At 39.6% G+C, this 21,723-nt stretch overlaps 2 protein-coding genes across 3 annotated transcripts; both read left to right on the forward strand.

Moving 5' to 3' along the window:
• Window positions 1-147: 147 nt before the first annotated feature.
• On the forward strand, window positions 148-13,626 carry LOC117295101 (TWiK family of potassium channels protein 7-like). Its single transcript, XM_033777670.1, has 2 exons — window positions 148-1,015; window positions 11,070-13,626. Exons 1-2 carry the CDS (start codon window positions 652-654, stop codon window positions 11,921-11,923), a joined length of 1,218 nt encoding a protein of 405 aa, XP_033633561.1. The 5' UTR covers window positions 148-651; the 3' UTR covers window positions 11,924-13,626.
• Window positions 13,627-18,922: 5,296 nt separating this feature from the next.
• On the forward strand, window positions 18,923-21,195 carry LOC117295150 (IgGFc-binding protein-like). Of its 2 annotated transcripts, none has more exons than XM_033777714.1 (2): window positions 18,923-19,083; window positions 19,632-21,195. In XM_033777714.1, the coding sequence occupies exons 1-2, from the start codon at window positions 19,008-19,010 to the stop codon at window positions 21,137-21,139; spliced, it is 1,584 nt and encodes a 527-aa protein (XP_033633605.1). In that variant the 5' UTR covers window positions 18,923-19,007; the 3' UTR covers window positions 21,140-21,195. The 2 variants fall into 2 exon arrangements, with proteins under 2 accessions (XP_033633605.1, XP_033633607.1); XM_033777716.1 differs by having other exon boundaries at window positions 19,638-21,195.
• Window positions 21,196-21,723: the final 528 nt, after the last annotated feature.

Genomic DNA, 21,723 nt, shown 5'->3' on the forward strand with positions numbered 1-21,723 from the left:
CGCACTACGCTCTGGTGAATCTTTTGTGACGCCCACAAGGCCGCTATGCCTGGCCAGTCGGAAAAAATACTACAAACAGTATAGAATCACGGAAGAGAGTGTCCAAAGAGTGCGTATGCTTACGATACAAACACGGTGTACCCTGCCTCCCTCACGTAACGCATACACAGGCAGGAACCGTCTACACACTTCCAACTGTCGACTGACAGCAGCAGATTTTTAAAAACAGTGGTTGGTATTTCTGTCAATCATTATGACTTGACTTAAAATGTTAACTACACAAGCACGGGGGCCTACGTGACATAATTACTGGATGGACTCCCCGTAGCATCGTACCAGCAGTTCTCTCCACTTTCCAAGGATTATGTAATTCACCAATAGATATTTTCTTAGAAAGGAAATTACTCAATGACCAGTGCCCAATAATATTGACACTAATTTAATCTACGGGGAGCTACGACTGAAGTTGTGCAGAGTGTTTTCACACGTGAAGAGATATGAATATCGTGTTGAATGAAACAGTATATAACCATGGACTACAAGCCACATGTTGAGGTGCGAAAGTTTTAATCCTGTTGTAGGAGAAATAGTTGTGCTGGAGGAATAGCCGTTAAAAGGTAAATGAGCTAAATTGCATATGAACGCCAAAAGATGCCGAGCGGGATCTCGGCGGCTTTCAACCGGTGCCTGAACGTCTCCTGGCCCCATGTCGTTCTCTTTACCGTGTACATCGTTTACGTCCTCGCCGGCGGGGGTCTGTTTCTTCTCCTGGAAGGAGGTCCCTACACAGAGTATAGAAAGGAAGTGGAGGGCTACTTGGTTCTTGAACGGGTCCTCGGTGAGGCAATCCGGAACGTCTCAAGTGGTTTGGAGTCCACGGCGGGAAATTTAACTGAGCTTTGGGAGACATATCTTGAGACGGAGAAATCTCTTGGCCAGTGTGATTATGAAGGTATTATGGACTGGACGTTCACTGGAAGTGTTTTGTTCTGTGTAACGACTATTGCAACAATTGGTGAGTATTCTAATTAATTAATTTAAATATTGATATAACCATTCGAATGGAATCACTTCTCTAGAACTATAGGCAGTGGACACTATTGGTACTTACTAGCATAAAACCTTTCTTGGTGACAAGTATTGGGGAGAGATTGATGGTATAAAACATTGTGAGAAACGGCTCCCTCTGAATTCGAGAAAGAAGTAATGTTCCACGAATTTGATTTCGAGAGCTCAGATTTAAAATTTGAGGTCTTGAAATCAAGCATCTGAAAGCACACAACTTCGCGTTCCTTTCAAAATTATCTCGACGACCGATTGAGCTCAAATTTTCACAGGTTTGTCTTTTTATGTGTATGTTGAGATACACCAAGTGAGAAGACTGATCTTTGACAATTACCAATAGTGCCAGTATACAAGGCTGCTAAGTACTGCGCAAATGAGCAAGCTTATCAGCCAAATTACAGTAAAACGGGTCCCTGTAAATTTCATTTTCATTTCAATTTAAATTTCATTTCTCGACGTTTCGAGCAGTATACTCTGCTCGTCTACAGGAGAATCAGCATATCTCTTTGGAAACTAGAGATATCTGCAAACTATTACAGTACATGCCTTAGTTATAACTAAACGTTTTGTCAAATTAACAAATCATTAATGTTGTACACAAACAACAAGACTTGTGTGACTGAGCGTTATACACCAATCAAAGCTCACACACTAAAATTGATCCAACACTGAACGAAAAATGACACACACGACAAATACACCCAAACCGAGTCTATCAGACGAAACACTAAAGACAACAAAAACATAAACGCCGCTTCATTTTGCTCTTTTAATGTCAGTCTGATTTGTATGTTAATGTTTAGCAAAATCAGTTTACGGTTTCCTATGCGACTTGACAAACACAAGATGGTAAGTCTATTGAATTGTTGGGCTTTATTGAATAGATCACCAATTAACTTATTTGTTCACTTGTGGGTTTTTAAAGGCAGAGGACACTATTGGTAATCGTCAAAGACTAGCCTTCACAGTTGGTGTATCTCAACATATGCATAAAATAACAAACCTGTGAAAATTTGAGCTCAATCGGTCATTGAACTTGCGAGATAATAATGAAAGAAGAAAAAAAAACATTGTCACACAAAGTTGTGTGCGCTTAGATGGTTGATTTCGAGACCTCAAGTTGTAAATCTGAGGTCTCGAAATCAAATCCGTGGTAAATTACTTCTTTCTCGAAAACTATGGCACTTCAGAGGGAGCCGTTTCTCACAATGTTTTGTACCATCAATCTCTCCCCCTTACTTGTCACCAAGAAAGGTTTTATGCTAATAATAATTTTGAGTAATTACCAATAGTGTCCACTGCCTTTAACGAAAGCCACTGTCATATCAAAATTTATAAGGGCGTATAAAAGAGCGAATTCACACGTCTCCATGGTTCTTTCAATAAATGGATGGCAAGTGTAGTTACTAAGAGGGCTGGCTAGCGCACGTCAGGTTAAACATGTACACTTTGATAAGGTTGAAGTATAATTTCAATTTCTGTTTTTTTTGTGTTTGATTGGTAATGCCGTATTTGCAAAACCATGAAAATAATATTTGAATGGGGCGGATACGTGGTGCCTGTTGGGGCGTGGCAAAGGCATTTCAAGATGTGTCAACATTGCCTTTCCCATGCATGCCCAGGTGCCTTAAATATTTTAGTGTCTGTTAATTTTCACATAGTATCACATCAAACCACTTATTGGTATTCCCTCTCTCTCTAAATAAATGCTGTATAAGGCAATGTTTACACTTTTTGTATAAGTATTGTTTGAGGCTTTGCATGGTTAGGATAAACATGGGATATATAAAATAAAACTATAAAAAAAAGTTTAACTTGCAGCTACAACAATTTGTAAATCTTTGTTGTATGAGTATTGTATCTGAAAAGAGCCGTCGTGGTCTCGACGTTTCAATCAGTTCACTCTGCTTGTCTTCATGAGAAGTTTCCTCTGATTACACTTTAGGTGGGTTCGAATAGCTTCCCTGGGTCGACCCCGCAGTGCTCACTCGGGTGAGCTCCTGACAATAGCTAATCGAACGAACATTCACCTTCTCGCGGTGACGTCATGCACCTGGGGGCAGCCCCAAAGTGACCCACTTCACAAGCAGGCACTTTGGGCTGACCCGGGTGAGCCCCTGGAATGACGTCAAAGCTATTCGAACGTACCGGGGGCAGACTGGGGTCGACCCAGGGAAGCTAATCGATCGGACTCTTTAGTTCAACCATTCACTCTAAAGGTGAATCGTCACACATTTCAAGAGGTTTTACGTTCTCGAGTGCAATAACAAACACTTGTACAAACTGCACCCGAACACGGCACCCGGACTCTTCATACTGCGAAAACACACTAAGCACATGGGTTAGCGTGTACTTTCAAGCCAGTTCAACTCATTCAGAGGTAGACTTGATTCAAGTCCCATTCCCGTGTGAGACGCCCCTATAGCATAATACGCCAACTTACTACAAACAACCCGTAGTATACAGTATAGTGCGCGCTCGCCGTCAAAATGTGGTTATGAGAATGGGAAACAGGTTTGGGAATGCATGCATGCAGAGCATCACAAAACAGTAGTTTTCTGGGGATGGCACGGGATTGGGACTTGAATCAAGTCTAATTCAGACAAAAACAATCAATATCTTGATATGCATACTTCACTTCTTAATTACCCATGGCCTTGATATACATTATTCAGGTGGTGTTTAATAGGATGCAGTCTTTAATAAACTATACTAAAGGTTTTGTCCTTTTGGTTATTCCACGAAAACTTTAAAAGTTTGAATTATTTTAGATTTAAAGAACTGACAGGATGGAATTATACGCGTGAAGCCACTAGGGGCGACTTCTTAAAGGCAGTGGACACTATTGGTAATTGTCAAAGACTAGCCTCCACAACTGGTGTATCTCAACAACATATGCATAAAATAACAAACCTGTGAAAATTTAAGCTCAATCGGTCGTCGAAGTTGTGAGATAATAATGAAAGAAAAAAAAACACCCTTGCCACACGAAGTTGTGCGCTTTCAGATGGTTGATTTCGAGACCTCAAATTCTAAATCTGAGGTCTCGAAATCAAATTCGTGGAAAATTGCTTCATTCTCGAATACTACATTACTTCAGAGGGAGCCGTTGCTCACAATGTTTTATACTATCAACCTCTCCCCATTAATCGTTAACAAGAAAGGTTTTATGCTTATAATTATTTTAAGTACAATTTTAATTACCGATAGTGTCCACTGCCTTTAATACCGGTTGCTTAGTAAAGTGTATTGTCACAATACAAATCACTATGGTAATACTGACAAATTTGTCTAACGATGCATTTTATTGCTTTGTTAAATCGAGCCCAGGCGTACATAACGGTGTGAGTGGAGTCATTGTGGAGGGGGTTCAAGGGGCTATAGCTTGTGACTGTAGTTATATTTTAACCCGGAGTAGCTCGAAAGGGACTTTTAACAAGTCAATCTGAACACAGAGCTTAAGTGGGAATTAATTAAATACAGCTGCCATGTTCGTGTTTGGATGATGGACGATCCCTCATGGGGCATTATTTAAAGGCAGTGGACACTATTGGTTGTTTTCAAAGACTAGCCTCCACAGTTGGTGTATCTCAACATAAGCATAAAATAACCAACATGTGAAAATTTGAGCTCAATCGGTTATCAAACTTGCGAGATAATAATGAAAGAAAACAAACACCCTTTGTCAGACGAAGTTGTGTGCGTTTAGATGGTTGATTTCGAGACCTCAATTTCTAAATCTGAGGTCTCGAAATCAAATTCGTGGAAAATAACTTCTTTCTCGAAAACTACGTCACTTCAGAGGGAGCCGTTTCTCACAGTGTTTTATACCATCAACCTCTCCCCATTACTCGTCACCAAGAAAGGTTTTATGCTAATAATTATTTTGAGTAATTACCAATAGTGTCCACTGTCTTTAAAGGGTGAATGAAGATGGTCCAGTATGTTGTTGTTGTTGTCAGGTCTACGACAATTGTTTCAAGCCTATGTCCCATGTTCTATTTGTAACATAAATATATTTCAAAAGAATGCAGGCTTTGCAGAAGCCTTGATATATCTACGTTTTCTATAGCCGAGCTGCCATCGATCCCGCCAAGCCTTGTTCCGTACACTTAGTGTGAGCTTCGTTGATGTACGAGGTTGCAAAACTTGATTCCTGCTGTGTGGCTGTAGTGTGGTAAGCTGGCGCTTGAACAAGGCTACATTTTTGAGGGAAACAAAAAGAGGCGCAAAAAATATTCTCGGCACAAAGCCGGCTTCGTAGTCAACTGTAGAATGTGTTTCTATTGAAAAAAACGTCAGACGTAACGTAGATTTGTAACTTGTTTGGTGTGAAATATAAATAATCTGTTTGTAGTTGTTGGGTGCGTTCGATTAGCTTCCCCGGGTCGACCCCGGTGTGCGGCATTTTCTTTTTCCAGGACGAACGTGTGCAGATATTTACCCACGTTCGTCCTGGAAAAAAACCGCCACACACTGGGGTCGACCCAGGGAAGCTAAACGAACGCATCCGTTATGGGGTGGGGTGCAGCTGTATGGTGGAATGCCTTGTTTCCCTGGCTGTAATTTTTGCAACATTTAATCAATTTCTCGTCTGAAACCCTGTCTATACAGACAACAGTCACCCAGACGTAACGTAGATTTGTAAACTGTTTAAAGTGTGATATATAGATAGTCTGTTTGTATTTTGCATGGGATGCAGCCTGTACACCTTTTCGCTTTCCGCCTTTGCAACATTTAATAAATTTCTCGTCTGAACCACTAATTTCGTGTGGTTCAGGCAATACGAAGCATTGTCCACAACGCTTACCTTCCCGATCCGTCAATCGAAATCCAACAGAAAAGGACACATTGTCGCTATGGATAGCGTTAAAGACACTGGACACCTTTGGTAATTGTCAAAGAAAGGTTTTATTGGTGTATTCCCCAACATACGCATACATAACAAACCTGTACAAATTTTGGGCTGAACTTGTCATCGGAGTTGCAAGAGAATAGTTGAAGAAAAAAAAACCTTTAATGCACAAATTTGTTTTGCTTTCAGATGCACATCCCGAAGACTTTTATTATTTGAGTTAATAATTTCCTCTTTCTAAAAAAAACTACGTAACTTCAGATGGAGCCGTTTCTCACGATGTTCTATACTCCCAACAGCTCTGATAACGCTAAGCATTAGGCCCGAATGACTAAATTGCACATCAACAGTGCTGGACAGGGCACACGTATTAATTTGCTTACTTTAAGACAATACAAAGGAAAATGATTGGCCAAAACACCCCGCCCCTAAAGTTTTACCTTAATTTCACCATTAGCTTGGACAGCAGACTGTTTCAGATGGAGCTATTTCCCTTGGGTGAACGTTTTCGGTTATAAAATTAAATCTAATGCGATTTGAGATTGAAACCGATCAATTTGGTTTGGGTCATTACCGACCCTTAGCAACTGCTTCCTCAAACAGACTCTAAACATTAAACAGTCGCAGCACATCGTCATTTTGCTTTGCTCACATTTACTATCAGGAATTATGCACATTTCTCCTTCAAATACAAAAGCAAAATAAAATGTGACTATCCCATGAATGTTTTATGTGAAACAGTGAATAATTTAAGCTATTGATATATAGAGAAACAAATTAGCCTGGACTAAATAATGCAAACCATGCCAGATCAGCCACTTTAATTATTTCTTGTGACACAACACAAAATGTAATTTTCCTAAAAATTACTGGCCAAACGGTAGCTCCCGTTGCCATGGTAACTTCTTCAAGTCTTACATAATTTATGCACAATGAGGTTAATTACGTTAAATCACCCAGGAAGAAGAAATAACGAAGGCTTATGAAGGGCCCCATGATTGCTGCTTATGGCAATTAGTTTTCTAGGAAATAAGTAGTGTAAAAATAGATCGCTCGTGTTGAACCCCCCCCCCCCCACCCACCACTAATTCGTTTCATACCGGGGTGTCATGTTGCCATTTTCGTTATACATCTTCGTTTGTGTAAGACATTACACAAGGAATGATTCTTGAACACATGAACATTGCACCTTGAACCTTAAAGGCAGTGGATACTTTGGGTCATTACTCAAAATAGTTATTAGCATAGAACCTTACTTGGTAACGAGTAATGGGGAGAGGTTGATAGTATAAAACATTGTGAGAAACGAAGTAACGTAGTTTTCGAGAACGAAGTAATTTTCCGCGAATTTGATTTCGAGACCTCAGATTTAACGTCTCGAAATCAAGCATCTGAAAGCACACAACTTCGTGTGACAGGGTGTTGTTTCTTTCATTATTATCTCGCATCTTCGACAACCATTGAGCTCAAATTTTCACAGGTTTGTTATTTTATGCATATGTCGAGATACACCAAGTGAGAAGACTGGTCTTTGACAATTACCAATATTGTCCAGTGTCTTTAAGTAAATTACTGCAATAAGCTTCATAATTTATTATCCATGATTCGGTATCTAAGAAATCGAAAATAAAGCATTCAGAGGGAAATAAATGTGTGGGTACAACCGTGTACAATCTCATGACTGGTTTGTCTTATGAACGAAATGTAGGCAGAATTTCAAGCAACTTGCAAAATGGCTGTCATTACTTCTTAATCTTCTATGGTTTTTTTTTTATCATTCTCCCATCAGACGAATGGCTTCTTGCCCTCTTCTTATTCATTCATTCATTTACTATTACTTAATTATGGCCGATATTGGGCCCTTTTTAGTTCTTATTTCCATAAATTTGTTTTGATTGCATTTGCTGTAAAGGCCACGCTTTTAAAATTAATAATCCTCAAACATTTTATTCCCTAACAGTTCTAAATTCCATATCCTTCTTGTAGTGCTTAATTATCACGTAGCATGTTTGGAAATTATCTTACAATATTTGACATTATGGTCGTTGCTCAGCAACGTCTGGTACAATGTCTATGCGTATATCTTCAAAGCTAGCGTTCGCCCCCCTCCCATCCCCCCCCCCCCAATCCCCGTCTGGGAAATAATGAAGAAATTGACTTGAGCAGACGGGGCAGTAAGTGGGACCACATAACCGTATGGCTCTTCAAATAGATTTTGACTTATACCGATCAAAGCTAGATATAGAGCAGAAAGCAACAACAGAACGGGCCGTTGAAATGCAACGGGAGAGGCAAAACAGAATAAAATTCACTGCTGGGATGAGGGACTAGGGCCAAATTTCATAGAGCTGCTAAGCACAAACATTTGCTTAGCATGAAATTTCTTCCTTGATAAAAATAGGATTACCAACCAAATTTCCATTTGTTGCATATTGCTTGTTACTGGTACTCGGCTGTTGTTTGCTCATCCTGAAAATCACGTGGAAATTTGGTTGGTAATCCTGTTTTTAATCAAGGAAGAAATTTCATGCTAAGTAAATTTGTATGCTAAGCAGCTCTATGAAATTGGGCCCAGGTCATACTAAACAATAGTCTTGGGTTTCATTGAACGTCAGGATGAAAAACTAGGTTTTCTGCTTTTTTGATGAAGCTTGGCCTTGGTTTAATCTCACGGGATATAAGGATGTGTGGAGACTACGAATATGGTTAGTCTTGATTAGCAACGTTCGTTAGCACAACACGAATTACTGGAGAAGAGATCTGTATCACACACACTTGCTCATTCGTAGATTTGCCCCAGTCCCTCACAGACAGTCGGTTCAACACCCTCTTCCAATGTTCTAGTACATAATGCGTACAAGTAAAAACCCCTTTTGACTTTGCTAACCCGCCTGCAACGCTGAAAGTCTGTATTGTTTTTATTTCTATATTTTGACCCAAATTTGCATCCTGACAATATTATAAGCCCATTGATTAATTTGTCCTGAAGGCCTACTCAATATGTTATGTTAAAGCTTTGCATGGTTATAATAGTAAGAATAAATTATACGTAATAGTAAACTTGCGGGTACAACCAATTAGACACATAGAGGGAGCGTTCGGCTCGACTTGGTTTGGTCTCGTCGTTTCGAACAGTATACTCTGATTGTCTTCACAGAAACATTGGAAGCCAGTGGTGATGCTGCTTAAAGGAACACGTTCCCTTGGATCGGCCGAGTTGGTCTTTGAAAACCGTTGTTCGAAACCGTTTCTTTTAATTCCACAAAATGGCCAACCGTGTTAGTTCGTTAAGTAAAAGGAAAATCATGCAATTTTGAGGCAAGTTTGTGTGGATAATTATATTCTACTTTTAAAACATCTTTCCAACCAAATGCATTTCATGACAAACGGTTTCAAACACTTTTCACTGACCAACTCGCCCGATCCAAAGCAACGTGTTCCTTTAAGTAGTGCTTGAGGGATCCGGATCAATTGGGGTGAAGTAGAACCTTAACCTCAGTGTTGCTACAGCATGATTTTAAATCTCAGTGTTAAGTTGTTTTTGTCTGCGTCATCTTCTCATGCACAGATTAATGTTAAGTCATATTAGCCAACGAGCTATTGACAAACACAAAACATAAATAACTTCCTTGTTAAAGCCATTGGACCCTTTCGGTAAACAGTGTTGTCCAAGGCCCACACTTTGTGTACCACAACTTCTATATCAAATAACAAACCTGTGAAAATTTAGGCTCAATCGGTCATCGGAGTCGGGAGAAAACAACGGAAAAACCCACTCTTGTTTCTGCACGTTTCGCCGTGTCATGACATGTGTTTAAAATAAATCCGTAATCTCGTTAACGAGAATTTATATTGTTTTGCTGTTTTCTCAAAAAGTAAAGCATTTCATGGAATAATATTTCAAGAGAAGTCTTTCACCATTGCCTTCTGTAAACCCTGTAAGTAATTTGTAAATCTGTGAACTTTTTTTTTTCTGAACCGAAAGGGTCCAATGGCTTTAACTTCCTCGTATTTCCGTGTACATAGCAAGTACTTCCGTGATTGATACACCAGTTGTGAATGAGCTCGAATTTCTACCGGGGGGAGCAGGATTTTCAACTCGACCTCTGGAAATGCACTTGTGTTTAAACTGGCCGGCATGCCTGTACGTTTTTGAAAGGGCAAGGGCACCAAGGCAGTTCTCCTTGGTGAAGGAATTGTTTGTTTAATTGTTGTCCCTTTGTTTACTTCACTTACATGTTCTGCTTCATAGTTATATTTACATTGTTTAACCATGGTTAAACCTTTGTGTAGTTATCTACCGTAGTGGTATGTATTTATTTATTCGTCTATTTAGTGCTGTATTCCTGTTTTGTTCTGTAATCTTGTAACGGGCACATCCGCCACAAGCCTCGGCTTTTAGGATGATGCCTCCATGTGATGTGAATGTGGAAATAAATGTTTTATTGATTGATTGATTGAAGGGCATTCTATGAGGAAACTGTACATTTTTACTAGAGCATTTCAAGGGCACCAAGGCAGTGACCAGGGGGCAATCACCTCTGTTGCCTCCGTGAAGTTTCGGACCTGTGCCCTATGTAAATGGACATCGAACCAAAATATAGACGTCACTGTTCCCGACTTGTGTACTCGTGTATATTGACGCAAACATTTACTATCAAATTTACGACTTGGACACAGAGCTTATTTCCCTTTGGCAACTGCCTGCCAAAGATTGGAGCCTGAAACATTACAGAGCGCCCTCTTCTGCTCAGAAAGCGTTAGCAAAGACAAGTACAATGTCAAAGTTAACATTTGTTTTGTTATGACGAACTAACCATTTTGTTTTGCAGGGTGATGTCTTAATTTTCATTTTGATTTTGTTGGTTTTTATATATACTGTTTTCTTCCTCACATCATTTATTTATCTTGTCTTTTTCTTTCAGTCCCTGTTTTTGTTTTCGTTACCTTTTCCCATTTTGATCATTTATTGATTTTGTTTGTTTGTTATTTTTTACAAAGAAAGTTCGTTTTAAAAAATTGTGACAAGTTCTATAACATTGGTTAAATTGCTGTACAAAAATTAACATTAATCATCAATTCATTCACTTTTTTTTCAATTATGATTCTTTTATTTGGTTTACTGATGATTGTCGTCCTTTTGTTGCAGGTTACGGGGACGCAGTGCCAGTTACTCCAGCAGGCCGTGCCGTCATTGTCGTCTACTCCCTGGTAGGGATCCCTCTGACCCTCACCTTCCTTGCAGACATCGGTGGCCTCCTCGCTCGCATCGTCATCTTCATCGTAGCCAAATGCCGATGCCGAAGAGCGAAGACCTCGCAGCAGACGACCGAAGCGGACATCGAGAAAGCGGACATCGAGAAAGCCCCGGCGGTTGACGGCGTGGAGCCACCCCAACGAGACCGACCGTCCCGGTCGGCGTTGAACGAAGAGGGGAATTTAAAGGATTTACGGATGTCTCTTGGTATGTTCACGGACTCGTCGGAGCCAGTTAGAGGCAGCCTCCCGTGTTCTAGGAGGAACTCAATCGATGAGGAAATATCTGACAGAATGAGCAGCAATATCGGCTGCCAGAACTTAGGGTTCACTCAAGATAGTCCCATCCAAGATACTAAGACTGCAAATGGGGTGTCAGGAACCAACCATGAAACGGGGGAGACCAGCGAATCAGAAGATGATGACAACAACCAGAACATGCAGAGCCACGTCCCCGTGTTTGTTGTCGTGGGGATTTTGATCGTGTATACCTTAGTGGGAGCGCTCATGATCGCCGAGGTTGAAAACTGGGATTACGGTGACGCTCTTTACTTCACTTTTGTGACTTTAACGACGATCGGTTTCGGTGATTTTGTGCCCGTCAAACACTACAATGATATAACATCATTCTTCGGATGTATGATCTATACAGTATGTGGTCTATCTGTCATGTCTATGTGCCTTGCTCTTGTGCAGGCGAAAGTTGTGAAACTGATGTCTCGCGTCGCTGCACAAGTTGGTTTTTAAAAAACTTTTGTATTCCAAGTCAATTATCACATGGGCCCAAATGCATCGAGCAGCTGCTTAAAGAAGAAAAATATTGCTTAATAATTGTCTGCTTAGCAGACATGAGCAAGATACCAGTCATAAATTGTACATGTGACATGGTTGTTTAGCTGGTAACCGTATTCTGGTAAGCATAATTTAAGTTATGGCACTGTAATCGTTTCACAGGCTCCATATCTTTCCGTAGGTTGCTAATTTTTGGAGGAGGTATGGACCTCTGTTAAATATAGCAAGGGTCCTTGGTTATTATTTAACAGTGATAGCGTTCACACGACTAGAATTTGCTAGTTTTGAACATTAAATGTACTTTTCATCGATGGACATTTTGTCTATTATGGTATTTCGAAAATGTTATTTAGATAATTATATAAAAGGTTTTCGAAACGTTTTTAAATTTATTTTTTTTAATTTTTTTTAGAAAGTCACGTTTTATTGGCTTTTAAGGGGCGAAATAAATATTTTTAAATAAAACCAGAGCTTTCACCAAAAATTAAATTAAAAAAAATAATAATATAACCATAACTCTTACGTGAGAACATCTAAATATTTTACAAATATCATTATACATTTTTAACCAATAATAAGCACTTCTTTGAGTTATTTGTAACAACTCTAGGGTAGAAATAATTTTATTATTTTAAGCAATTTCTGAATGTTGAAACTGTTATGTTTTGAGATGATGAACGTGTCATTATCAATGTTCCAAGAGTGTTCATCACACAACCAAACGTAAACGTTGCTCAGCTTCCAATTGTAAAGCGCGCCCTCATTTGAAAGCATTTTACAATTTCTAGCTGAAGTCCGAACGTTTGACGCCACACTTCGAGGCGCGAGGAGAGAACGCCCCAAAACGGCCTTTAGAAGCTGCCAGAAGTACCTTTGATCTCGCAAGCCTTACTAGTGTGTGTAAATCCGCTTATCACTCTATTGGACATTGCGAGCATTGGTCTGCCCGATGAAATTACTGGGTTTATAGTAGGGAGCAAAACTTGGTGAAGATGATAATGTTTCGCCTTGAGACTTACAATTATAAACTCTAATCTGTCAGACTCCTAATTCTATATTTTTATTGTAAATATGGATTGAAGCTGTTTTGTTCTTTCCCAGTCGTATTATTATTCATAATGTTTATGAACTATCCATAAAGATTAGAATATATTTTCCTAAACTTATGAGGGCGCTATTCGTTTGAAAAGGTCAGAAATATCACTGTGATAATTTCGATACAGATTGGTCCAAATGCAGGGGTCCAAATGCAGGGCCGTTGCAAATTGTCGGCTAAGGCTATCGGCTACGACTGTTGCTGAGTAGTTCCTATACATCAACACATGGTCGAATCAGCCATAGCTCCTTAGCCAGAGCCGCTGATTCGCACACGGCCTAACACAACCCAGGATGCAAGTTTTTCTGTACGTCAAATTGTCCATCTTCCAAAATTGTCCTGATGTTTTTTTTAAGGGTTCCCTTTTTTGAATCGATTTATAAAAAAATATTTCCTTATTGAAAAGCACTACGACAGCGGCATTTGTTATGTACTGAAAAAAAAATTGCACCCGGGATGTATAGTCTGGTATGGTACACTGTGTGAACACCCACATGCGTTTCTTTTAAAGGCAGTGGACACTATTGGTAATTGTCAAAGACTAGCCTTCACAGTTGGTATATCTCAACATATGCATAAATAACAAACATGTGAAAATTTGAGCTCAATCGGTCATCGGTCGTCAAAGTTGCGAGATAATAATGAAAGAAGAAAACACCCTTTGTCACACGAAGTTGTGTGCGTTTAGATGGTTGATTTCGAGACCTCAAGTTCTAAACTTGAGGTCTCGAAATCAAATTCGTGGAAAATTACTTCTTTCTCCAAAACTATGGCACTTCAGAAGGAGCCGTTTCTCACAATGTTTTTTATACCATCAACCTCTCCCCATTTACTCGTCACCAAGAAAGGTTTTACGCTAATAATTATTTTGAGTATTTACCAATAGTGTCCACTGGCTTTAACCGAAGTAGCTGCTAATGACAACAGGTTACAACAACTCCCTCAGATGCAGCTCTTGATTAAAGGTCCAGGCAGATTAAAATTATGGAAAACCCGTTTTCGAAAACAAGGTTTCGTCTTGGGCTCAGCCTATTGTTACCAAAGTTATCTTTTTATATAAACATGTGTTCTTATTGAATAGATGTTATTGTACGTTAAAATGTTTGATTTATTTATATATTTGTTAATATAGATTGGTTCATTATATTTTGTTTTAGAAGTAATGGTTAGATTCTGTTTAAATGTCGTTTCAGTTTTTCACTTAAATTTGTCCCATGGGGGAAGCGACAAATAATGGTTAAATAACGACTACACCCTAAATCTTCCTTAGGAACTGAAATGCATCTTGTTATTTTTTTAATGAAAAATAAATAAAAATCATACGTCACACGTTCAGTTATCGAGTAATATTATTTGTATCTCTATACACTCTGCAGCATTGGTTGTTAGTGAGCAATACTTTGTTGGAGAGTTAAATGTAAAAAAAATAATTTCATGGAATATTTTGCCGAAGTTCAAGTATAGTGCTTATTGAGTTGTTCCAAGTATTATGCTGGTTCGTTAGTAATATGAACTGTTGTGAACAATTTTGAAAAAATAAGTACAGTAGCTTCGGAGAGGAGAAGAGTACAAGTTTGAGAAACTGCGGTAATGGGAAAACATGTTTTTTTTTGTTATCCCAAACATTGAATCTGAGAAGCGTTACTGACAGTAACGCTTCTGAAATTGTGTACTCAAATACCATGTTACTCCTTCTGCGTGGGCATAACCGCTCCAGATGTTCGGCAATGCCACATTTTGAATTAAAATTTCCACACAGTTTATTTGGACGGTATATCATATTACATCATTTGAGTGAAACAAACGATGGGTTCCGAATACTTAACGTATGTATCCCATTTGAGGAAATTGACCTTGACAGAGCTAGGCTTAGTCTTTCAATCTGCGGCATCGAACGATGCAAAACGGAGCATACAGAAAATCCCCGATCAAACATAAACAGTACAAACGTAATTAATGATGTCTTTTAACATTAGCCGATGCACATGCTTTGTATTGTTAACTTAACCGTTATCAATCAGAACATATTGCAACTTCCCACACAGTTATGATAATAAATTATACTTTGCTGGACTGAATTGTTATTGTTATTAAAATAAAATTAAAATATATTTCATTATGGCGAATTAAATTACAATTTGGGGACAATATTAGGTGCTGATATCGACCACAGGCGAGTACAGTCAAACCTGCCTTCGCTGCAAGTGTTTTGTACTTTAGCTCAATTATAAAACAATGCGTAATGTATAAATAGCCTTGAGTAAACTGCCCAGGCCATTGTTTGCATAAATAATTAAAGTGTATACATTCAATGACATTGTCTATTACCAGTATTTTTTTATTCCTTAATAATTAGTTTCTTTGATGTATTTTGTCCAACATAGAAGGGGGATTAAATAACTCGTATGGAGTGGGCGTAAAATGCATTGATGGTATTCGCTTGTCGAATATTAGAAAAGACATGTGCCGAGTATCGCATGTGCATGTACGTGTAAGTGAGTAATAAACGATTTCAAACCGTCCAAATTAAAGTAAAAAGTATATTGCGCAAAATTGTGAATGAGTTATTGGGAAACTTGTTCACAAAAAGATGGAGCTAGTGGCGTGTACTGGCTGAGCGGTTAGCACCGACCCAAGCTCTGTTTTTTCTTCTTCTGATCAGCAGAGCGTGGGTTCGAGTCCTGGTCGTGGCACGTGAATATACCCAGGTGTTTCTGGTTCACATAGGGTGCGTTCGTTTAGCTTCCCTGTGGCGACCCCGGTTTTCCCCTGGTGCGTTCGAATAGCTTTGACGTCATTCCAGGGGGTCACCCAGGTCAGCCCCAAGTGCCCTGCTTGTGGAGTGGGTCACTAAGGGGGATGGCCCCAGGTGCATGACGTCACTACGAGAGCGGTGAGTGGTCGTTCGTTTAGCTCTTGTCAGGGGCTCACCCGAGTGAGCACCGCGGGGTAGACCCAGGGAAGCTAAACGAACGCACCCAATAGAAGCACCTTGTTTACAGTTTTCCTCGGCCTTGCTATAGAAGTTCACTGCACGTATGACGCATCCTTGGAATCATAGTTTTAAGTCCTCGGGGGGGGGGGGGGGTTGACTCCCGAAGCAGCCCAATGCCCCCCCGCCCCCCCCCCCCCCCGTCACTGATGAAATGCAAACACCATACAGTCATTATTTTACACTCTCAATTTTCGTGCCGAACACTAAGCGACAATTTAGGTCCCTTACCTTATTACTGACCGTCAGATCCTACCGGTCATTAGGCGTCTTGCGCCCCCCTCATCAGTCGACCATTCGTGGCGATAACTCACTTCTAAGCGTTTGTTTGGATGTAATTGTTGATGTAATTTATAATGACTGTTAAACTGAGACGATGGGATATTGTCAGATTCCACTTGAAAGATAGGTAAATTAGGTAATGAATTTTGAAACCTTCTGGTTCACGCGCTTTTATAGGCATTAGAGTAGGATTTTGAATAAACTTCGCCATAAATTTATTTCATTAATTGCAAAATCAAGCTGTTTAGTTTCAAGATAAATTGAATATTATTAGAAAAAAATGCTTACGGATAGGAACTTTTTCCACAAGCTCAGTAAAGTTGGGGGAATTTTAATAAAAGTAACAAGTTGAAGAGAATGCCGAACAAGGTGTTTTTGTGCTACATCAAACATAACAATGATATAGGCCTAATTATTATTCCTTTACAATAGCACTACTATAGCAACAACACGGATAATGGAATACTCAAAAATTGTCATGAGCTATACTCAATTATGAGTTTAACCAACTGACTTGGAAGTACCTAGTCAATCGATTACGTAGTTCATTTAATTCATGAAACGCAGAAAGGAATTCCTTTTATAAGTACCAAACTCCTCTCCGATTAACTTCAATTTATAAAGAATACTTGCAGTTCGCTGAGGCGTTAAGGGTGTGGCGCGGAGCTATACTGCATTTGCAGCATCATTCCTACACAAGAAGCGACAGCGGCAAGACATGTTTACAGCCATTCGTTCTTTCTGGTATTTTGGTTAGCATTTTTTAGTTAACCTACAATATGTTCTGTCAACGAATCTAATGAACAAAGCTCTATGCCACATCCCGACGAAACCCACTAGCATCATTCCAAGTTCCAGTAAGTTGCAAATTATTATTAAAATACGGGAATTGCTTGTTAGTTGATAATTGTACAACTAATTTGATGTCTCACAAAGTCTAGCCCTCTGGCAATATATAAACCCGTCCTAACAACTTGTCAAGGTACGAGTGATATTCATATTCTGTTTTCTGTAAATTGTTTTTAATACAAAAAATATCTTCAGTTATGCAGCGTTAAAGATGTGTTGAGTTTTGTTTTGTATTAGACGAACGGTGTTCGTAAAGTGACCAGTTAATTTAATCAACATCCATTTTGGGAAGAAGTAAGAGAGAGCATTTATACCCCTCAATGCTAAGGGTACAATTTATGTAAATTCATGAATGTCTTTGTGGGGACCGGCCTCTTTTGTTTTTAATGTTGGTCTGCTATTTTACAAACTCCTTTCATTGTGACAGTTTCTTAAATGTTTTTTTTTCTTTCTTTTTTTAACTCTTCATTTTTTGTTTACATTGCTTTTCTTTTTCCGTTACATTCCCATTTTACGCTCAGTTGACAACTTTTATATCGTTAGTTAAATAATGTGATTTGTATGTTTGATATTTTAATTTGTTTGTTTTTAACAATGTTATTATGCAGTGGCCAAATAGTAACTAGTTATTGTTTACTGATTTGGCTCACCCTTGGTATTGTTAACTTTTTTTTTTTTTTTTTTTTTTTTTTTTTTGGGGGGGGGGGACACACCGCTTCACCACGGTGTGCAATATCATTACACAACCCACTGCTATACAGAGAGTGTAAGAGGACAAATAAACATTCAGCAACACCGAAGTTAAAGTCATTCTGGATATTCAAAGGGCAACTGATACAGATACCTTGATTTTGTTTTTCTTGAACGAAAGCTAACACCCATCTTTTTGTTCCCAAAGAACAATGAGCTTCTTGTGTTTACAAACAACAATATGCCTCTTTGGAACTTTCCCTTGGAGTAGAGTGTAATGTTCCCTTGAAGGCACTGGACACTATTGGTAAATGCTCCAAATAATGCTTAGCATAAAAACTGACTTCCTGGTAACGAGCATTGGAGAGCTGTTGAAAGTATAAAAACAATGGTGTGTTTTCTTGTATTAGGTTCTTGCAACTGCGACGACCAATTGAGCCCAATTTTCACAGATTAATTATGTCATGCATATGTTGGGATACACCAAGTGAGAATAGTGGTCTTTAAGAATATATTATGGCCTTTTTGTCCTTACCTGGGCACAATTTCATACATGGTACCAGTTACATTCTGTACATGTGACGTTTTGGCTGGTAATCTCAATCTGGTAAGCATAATTTGGTTGTGCTTAAACAGCTTTAAGAAATTGAGACCTGTTTGTTTAATAAGAGGAGCGCGCCTTCCTCGCGCTGCAAGTCATGTAATATGCATAGGGTGATAAATGACAATTAATACAGTCCTAACTTTCGTTTTTCCTGAATGCTGAGTGAGTCAGTTATACGGCATAAGCTACTTGTATGTATCGTATTATCACCTTAGAAAAAAACTTTCAGATTTTGTTTCGTATGGAGTTACGGAGGAAAGAGTGCCACAACTTTTGTCAGTGAAGGGCCTATGTTCACTGGGAAGTCAAAGACACAGTCTAGTATTTTGTTGATACTATCTGCAGCAAGATTCTAGAAGTTGTAGCACAAATTTAAGTCAAGTTTCAGAGAAGTAAATCTCGGACAGTTTACTCCTTTTAACTTAGATTATTCGTAGGACGAGTAACTCGTTTGATAGGAGTATTCCTAACGTTTCGTGAAATCGGCTGCAGACACGTACCGTAAAGGCGGATAGGACTACCGGAAATGAAGTCGTCAAAGATTACGTTGTGTGTTGTTACGATCACCGTTTGCCTGTTACGAAGCAGATACGTCCTAACGGGTAAGAGTTATGGCAATTATTGGTAACATTAATACCAGCTTAGGTAGTGGGTGGATTTCTGCATTTTTGTTTACGCTTTTTCGTAAAACTAACTTATCGTAAACAAAGAAAAAATAATATAAACAAAATAGCGTGACTGGCATAAGCAAATACTGACAAATTTATATGATTCATGAAAAACGAGTATATTTAGTTTTCTTGTTTTCTGCCACTGCTCATTAGTCACACAGCAAAAATGTCTGTGGAGCAATTCTAACACACAAAAAATAACAGTGATGTTACACTAAACCTTCCTTGTGCCGAAAAGGGGCTTTACAGCATTCTGGCCTTCTTCCGGTCACACGATGCTCAATTTTACTTAACACAAATGTTACTTTACAAGTAACCAAAATGTTGTGTGTTCAAAGCAGGATTTTTTATTCGGCGGGGTGGGGGGGGGCATTGGAATTGTATAACTTCACATATGTTTTTAAGTCGTCTTAAAGTCATAAACGCAAATGATTTTCTTTCACATATTGAAACTAACTAAACGTTGTTTTATTGTTCAGGAACAGCTGGGACTCAATTCGTCGTTGGTTTCATGGAGAATGTTGAATCCAAGTACCCACCAGGCCTTGTGATTGGTGGAAATATAAACATGTCATCAAACGTCACAATCACGTGCCCGGGGCTCAACTTCAGCCGGTTAATAACAGTTCCCAAAATGGACGCCGTGACCGTCAAACTGCCACACGGAGCCGTGGCCAACGGGACCGGACATGCGCAAAAGGGTATCCTGATTGAATCGACCAATGTCATCACAGTGTTTGGTTTGAACACAGCTAGTGCCAACTCCCTGGATGGATTTACCGCGATTCCCACTGGCCTTCTGGGCCAGAATTATCGCGTGATTTCAAGCAATGTATCTGATGAGCTGGAGATTGGTCGACGGTTTAGTGAGTTTCTCTTGATTGGTGTCTTTGACAATACGAGTGTTAAAGTGCGACTCACTGCTCCAACAACGTACCAGCACGTGAGTTATTCCCCCGGTGACGTCATCGCGATATTGATATCTCGCCTGGAAACCGTCCAACTTCAGAGTCTGCGAGATTTGACGGGAACTCACGTGATCTCCAGCCGGCCAGTAGCAGTCTTGTCGGGTAGTAAGTGCGCTAATGTCCCGGTTGATGTTTCGGCTTGTGACCACCTTGCCGAGTACCTGCCACCGACGGACCAATGGGGGAGAGAGTTTATCTTAGCAACATTCCTTGCACGGATGTCTGGTGACTGTTTCACTCTAGTTGGATTCGAACCGGGAACCATCGTCACTATCGTTGCACCGAGTGTCGGTAGTACTACTGTAAACCTGAAAAGTGATGGTGACTTGCACACTTTCAAATTGAACTCCCTGGAGAGTGGCTACGTCACGAGTTCTCAACCAATCATGATTGCGCAGTTCTCACAGGGTGCATTTGCTGATGGTGGGGTCATAGGTGATCCTTCGATGCTCATTGTGACACCAATTGACCAATGGCTGCAGAGCAAAACCCCTGGTGTGAGTTTCCGAACGTATGATAGCACGCCGGATGGGTCAAAAACGATCCGGACGTTTCTTACCGTCACGTCATGGTGCTCGGTTATTGATGATGTAGTCGTTGACGGGAAACCACTTTCGGTTCCAACGGAACTGGTTCGAAAGCGTAATTCGGGAAAAAAAGACGACTATCTTTGTGTGAAGCGCTCACAGCTGACCCCAGGCGCGCACACTATTTGGGCGTTGACCACCAACACTGCACTCGCTACGTACGTCTACGGCTTCGGAGAACACGTTTCGTATGCGTTTCCGTTGGGAACCGGACACGGAACGCCTGGCCCAATCATGGCACCTAGCCCAATTACGAATACAACCAATAACGAAGAGACTGTTTACTTATCTACTGATATCACTCGTAATGTCATTCTGTCCATCGCTGTTACGTGTGTATGTGTCTTGATAGTGTTTGCATTCCGTAAGAAACTGAAGGCTGCCGTAAGACCTCGGCCAGTATCGATCAAGCCACGCTCCATTGTCACTTAAAGACACTGGACAATATTGGTAATTACTTGAACTAAGTATTAGCACAAAAATTGACTTGGTAACGAGCATTGGAGAGCTGTTGATAATATAAAACATTGTGAGAAACAGCTCTCTCTGAAGTAACATAGTTGTTGAGAATGAGGTATTATTATTCCTCACTCCTGGTGCCTTTTTTCGGCATTAGAAAGATTAGTGCAACAAGGGTGTTTTTTCTTTCATTTTTCTGTCAAAACTCTCACAGATTTGTTATTTTATGCAAATGTTGAGATACACCAAGTGAGAATGTTTGCCTTCGACGATTACCAAAGGTGTCAAATGCCTTTAATAATGTCTCATTTATATATAAAGAGAAAGTTTAGTAATAAAATAATAAAAAGGACCAAAGCACAATTCTCCTATGAGAGTGACAATGACATTTTACAACATTTTAAAGTGGAATCCCAAAATTTATGAAACGATGGCTCTCTCTATTTTTTTTAAAGAAAAATAAGTACATCACAGAGTTAAATCTAACTTCGGACTTGTTCCACGGACCATTGATATCCATTCTAACTGTTTTCCCGACAAGTTTCCTCCCACATTTG

This window comes from Asterias rubens, chromosome 9, assembly GCF_902459465.1.
Source record: "Asterias rubens chromosome 9, eAstRub1.3, whole genome shotgun sequence".
Taxonomy (NCBI): Eukaryota; Metazoa; Echinodermata; class Asteroidea; order Forcipulatida; family Asteriidae; genus Asterias; species Asterias rubens.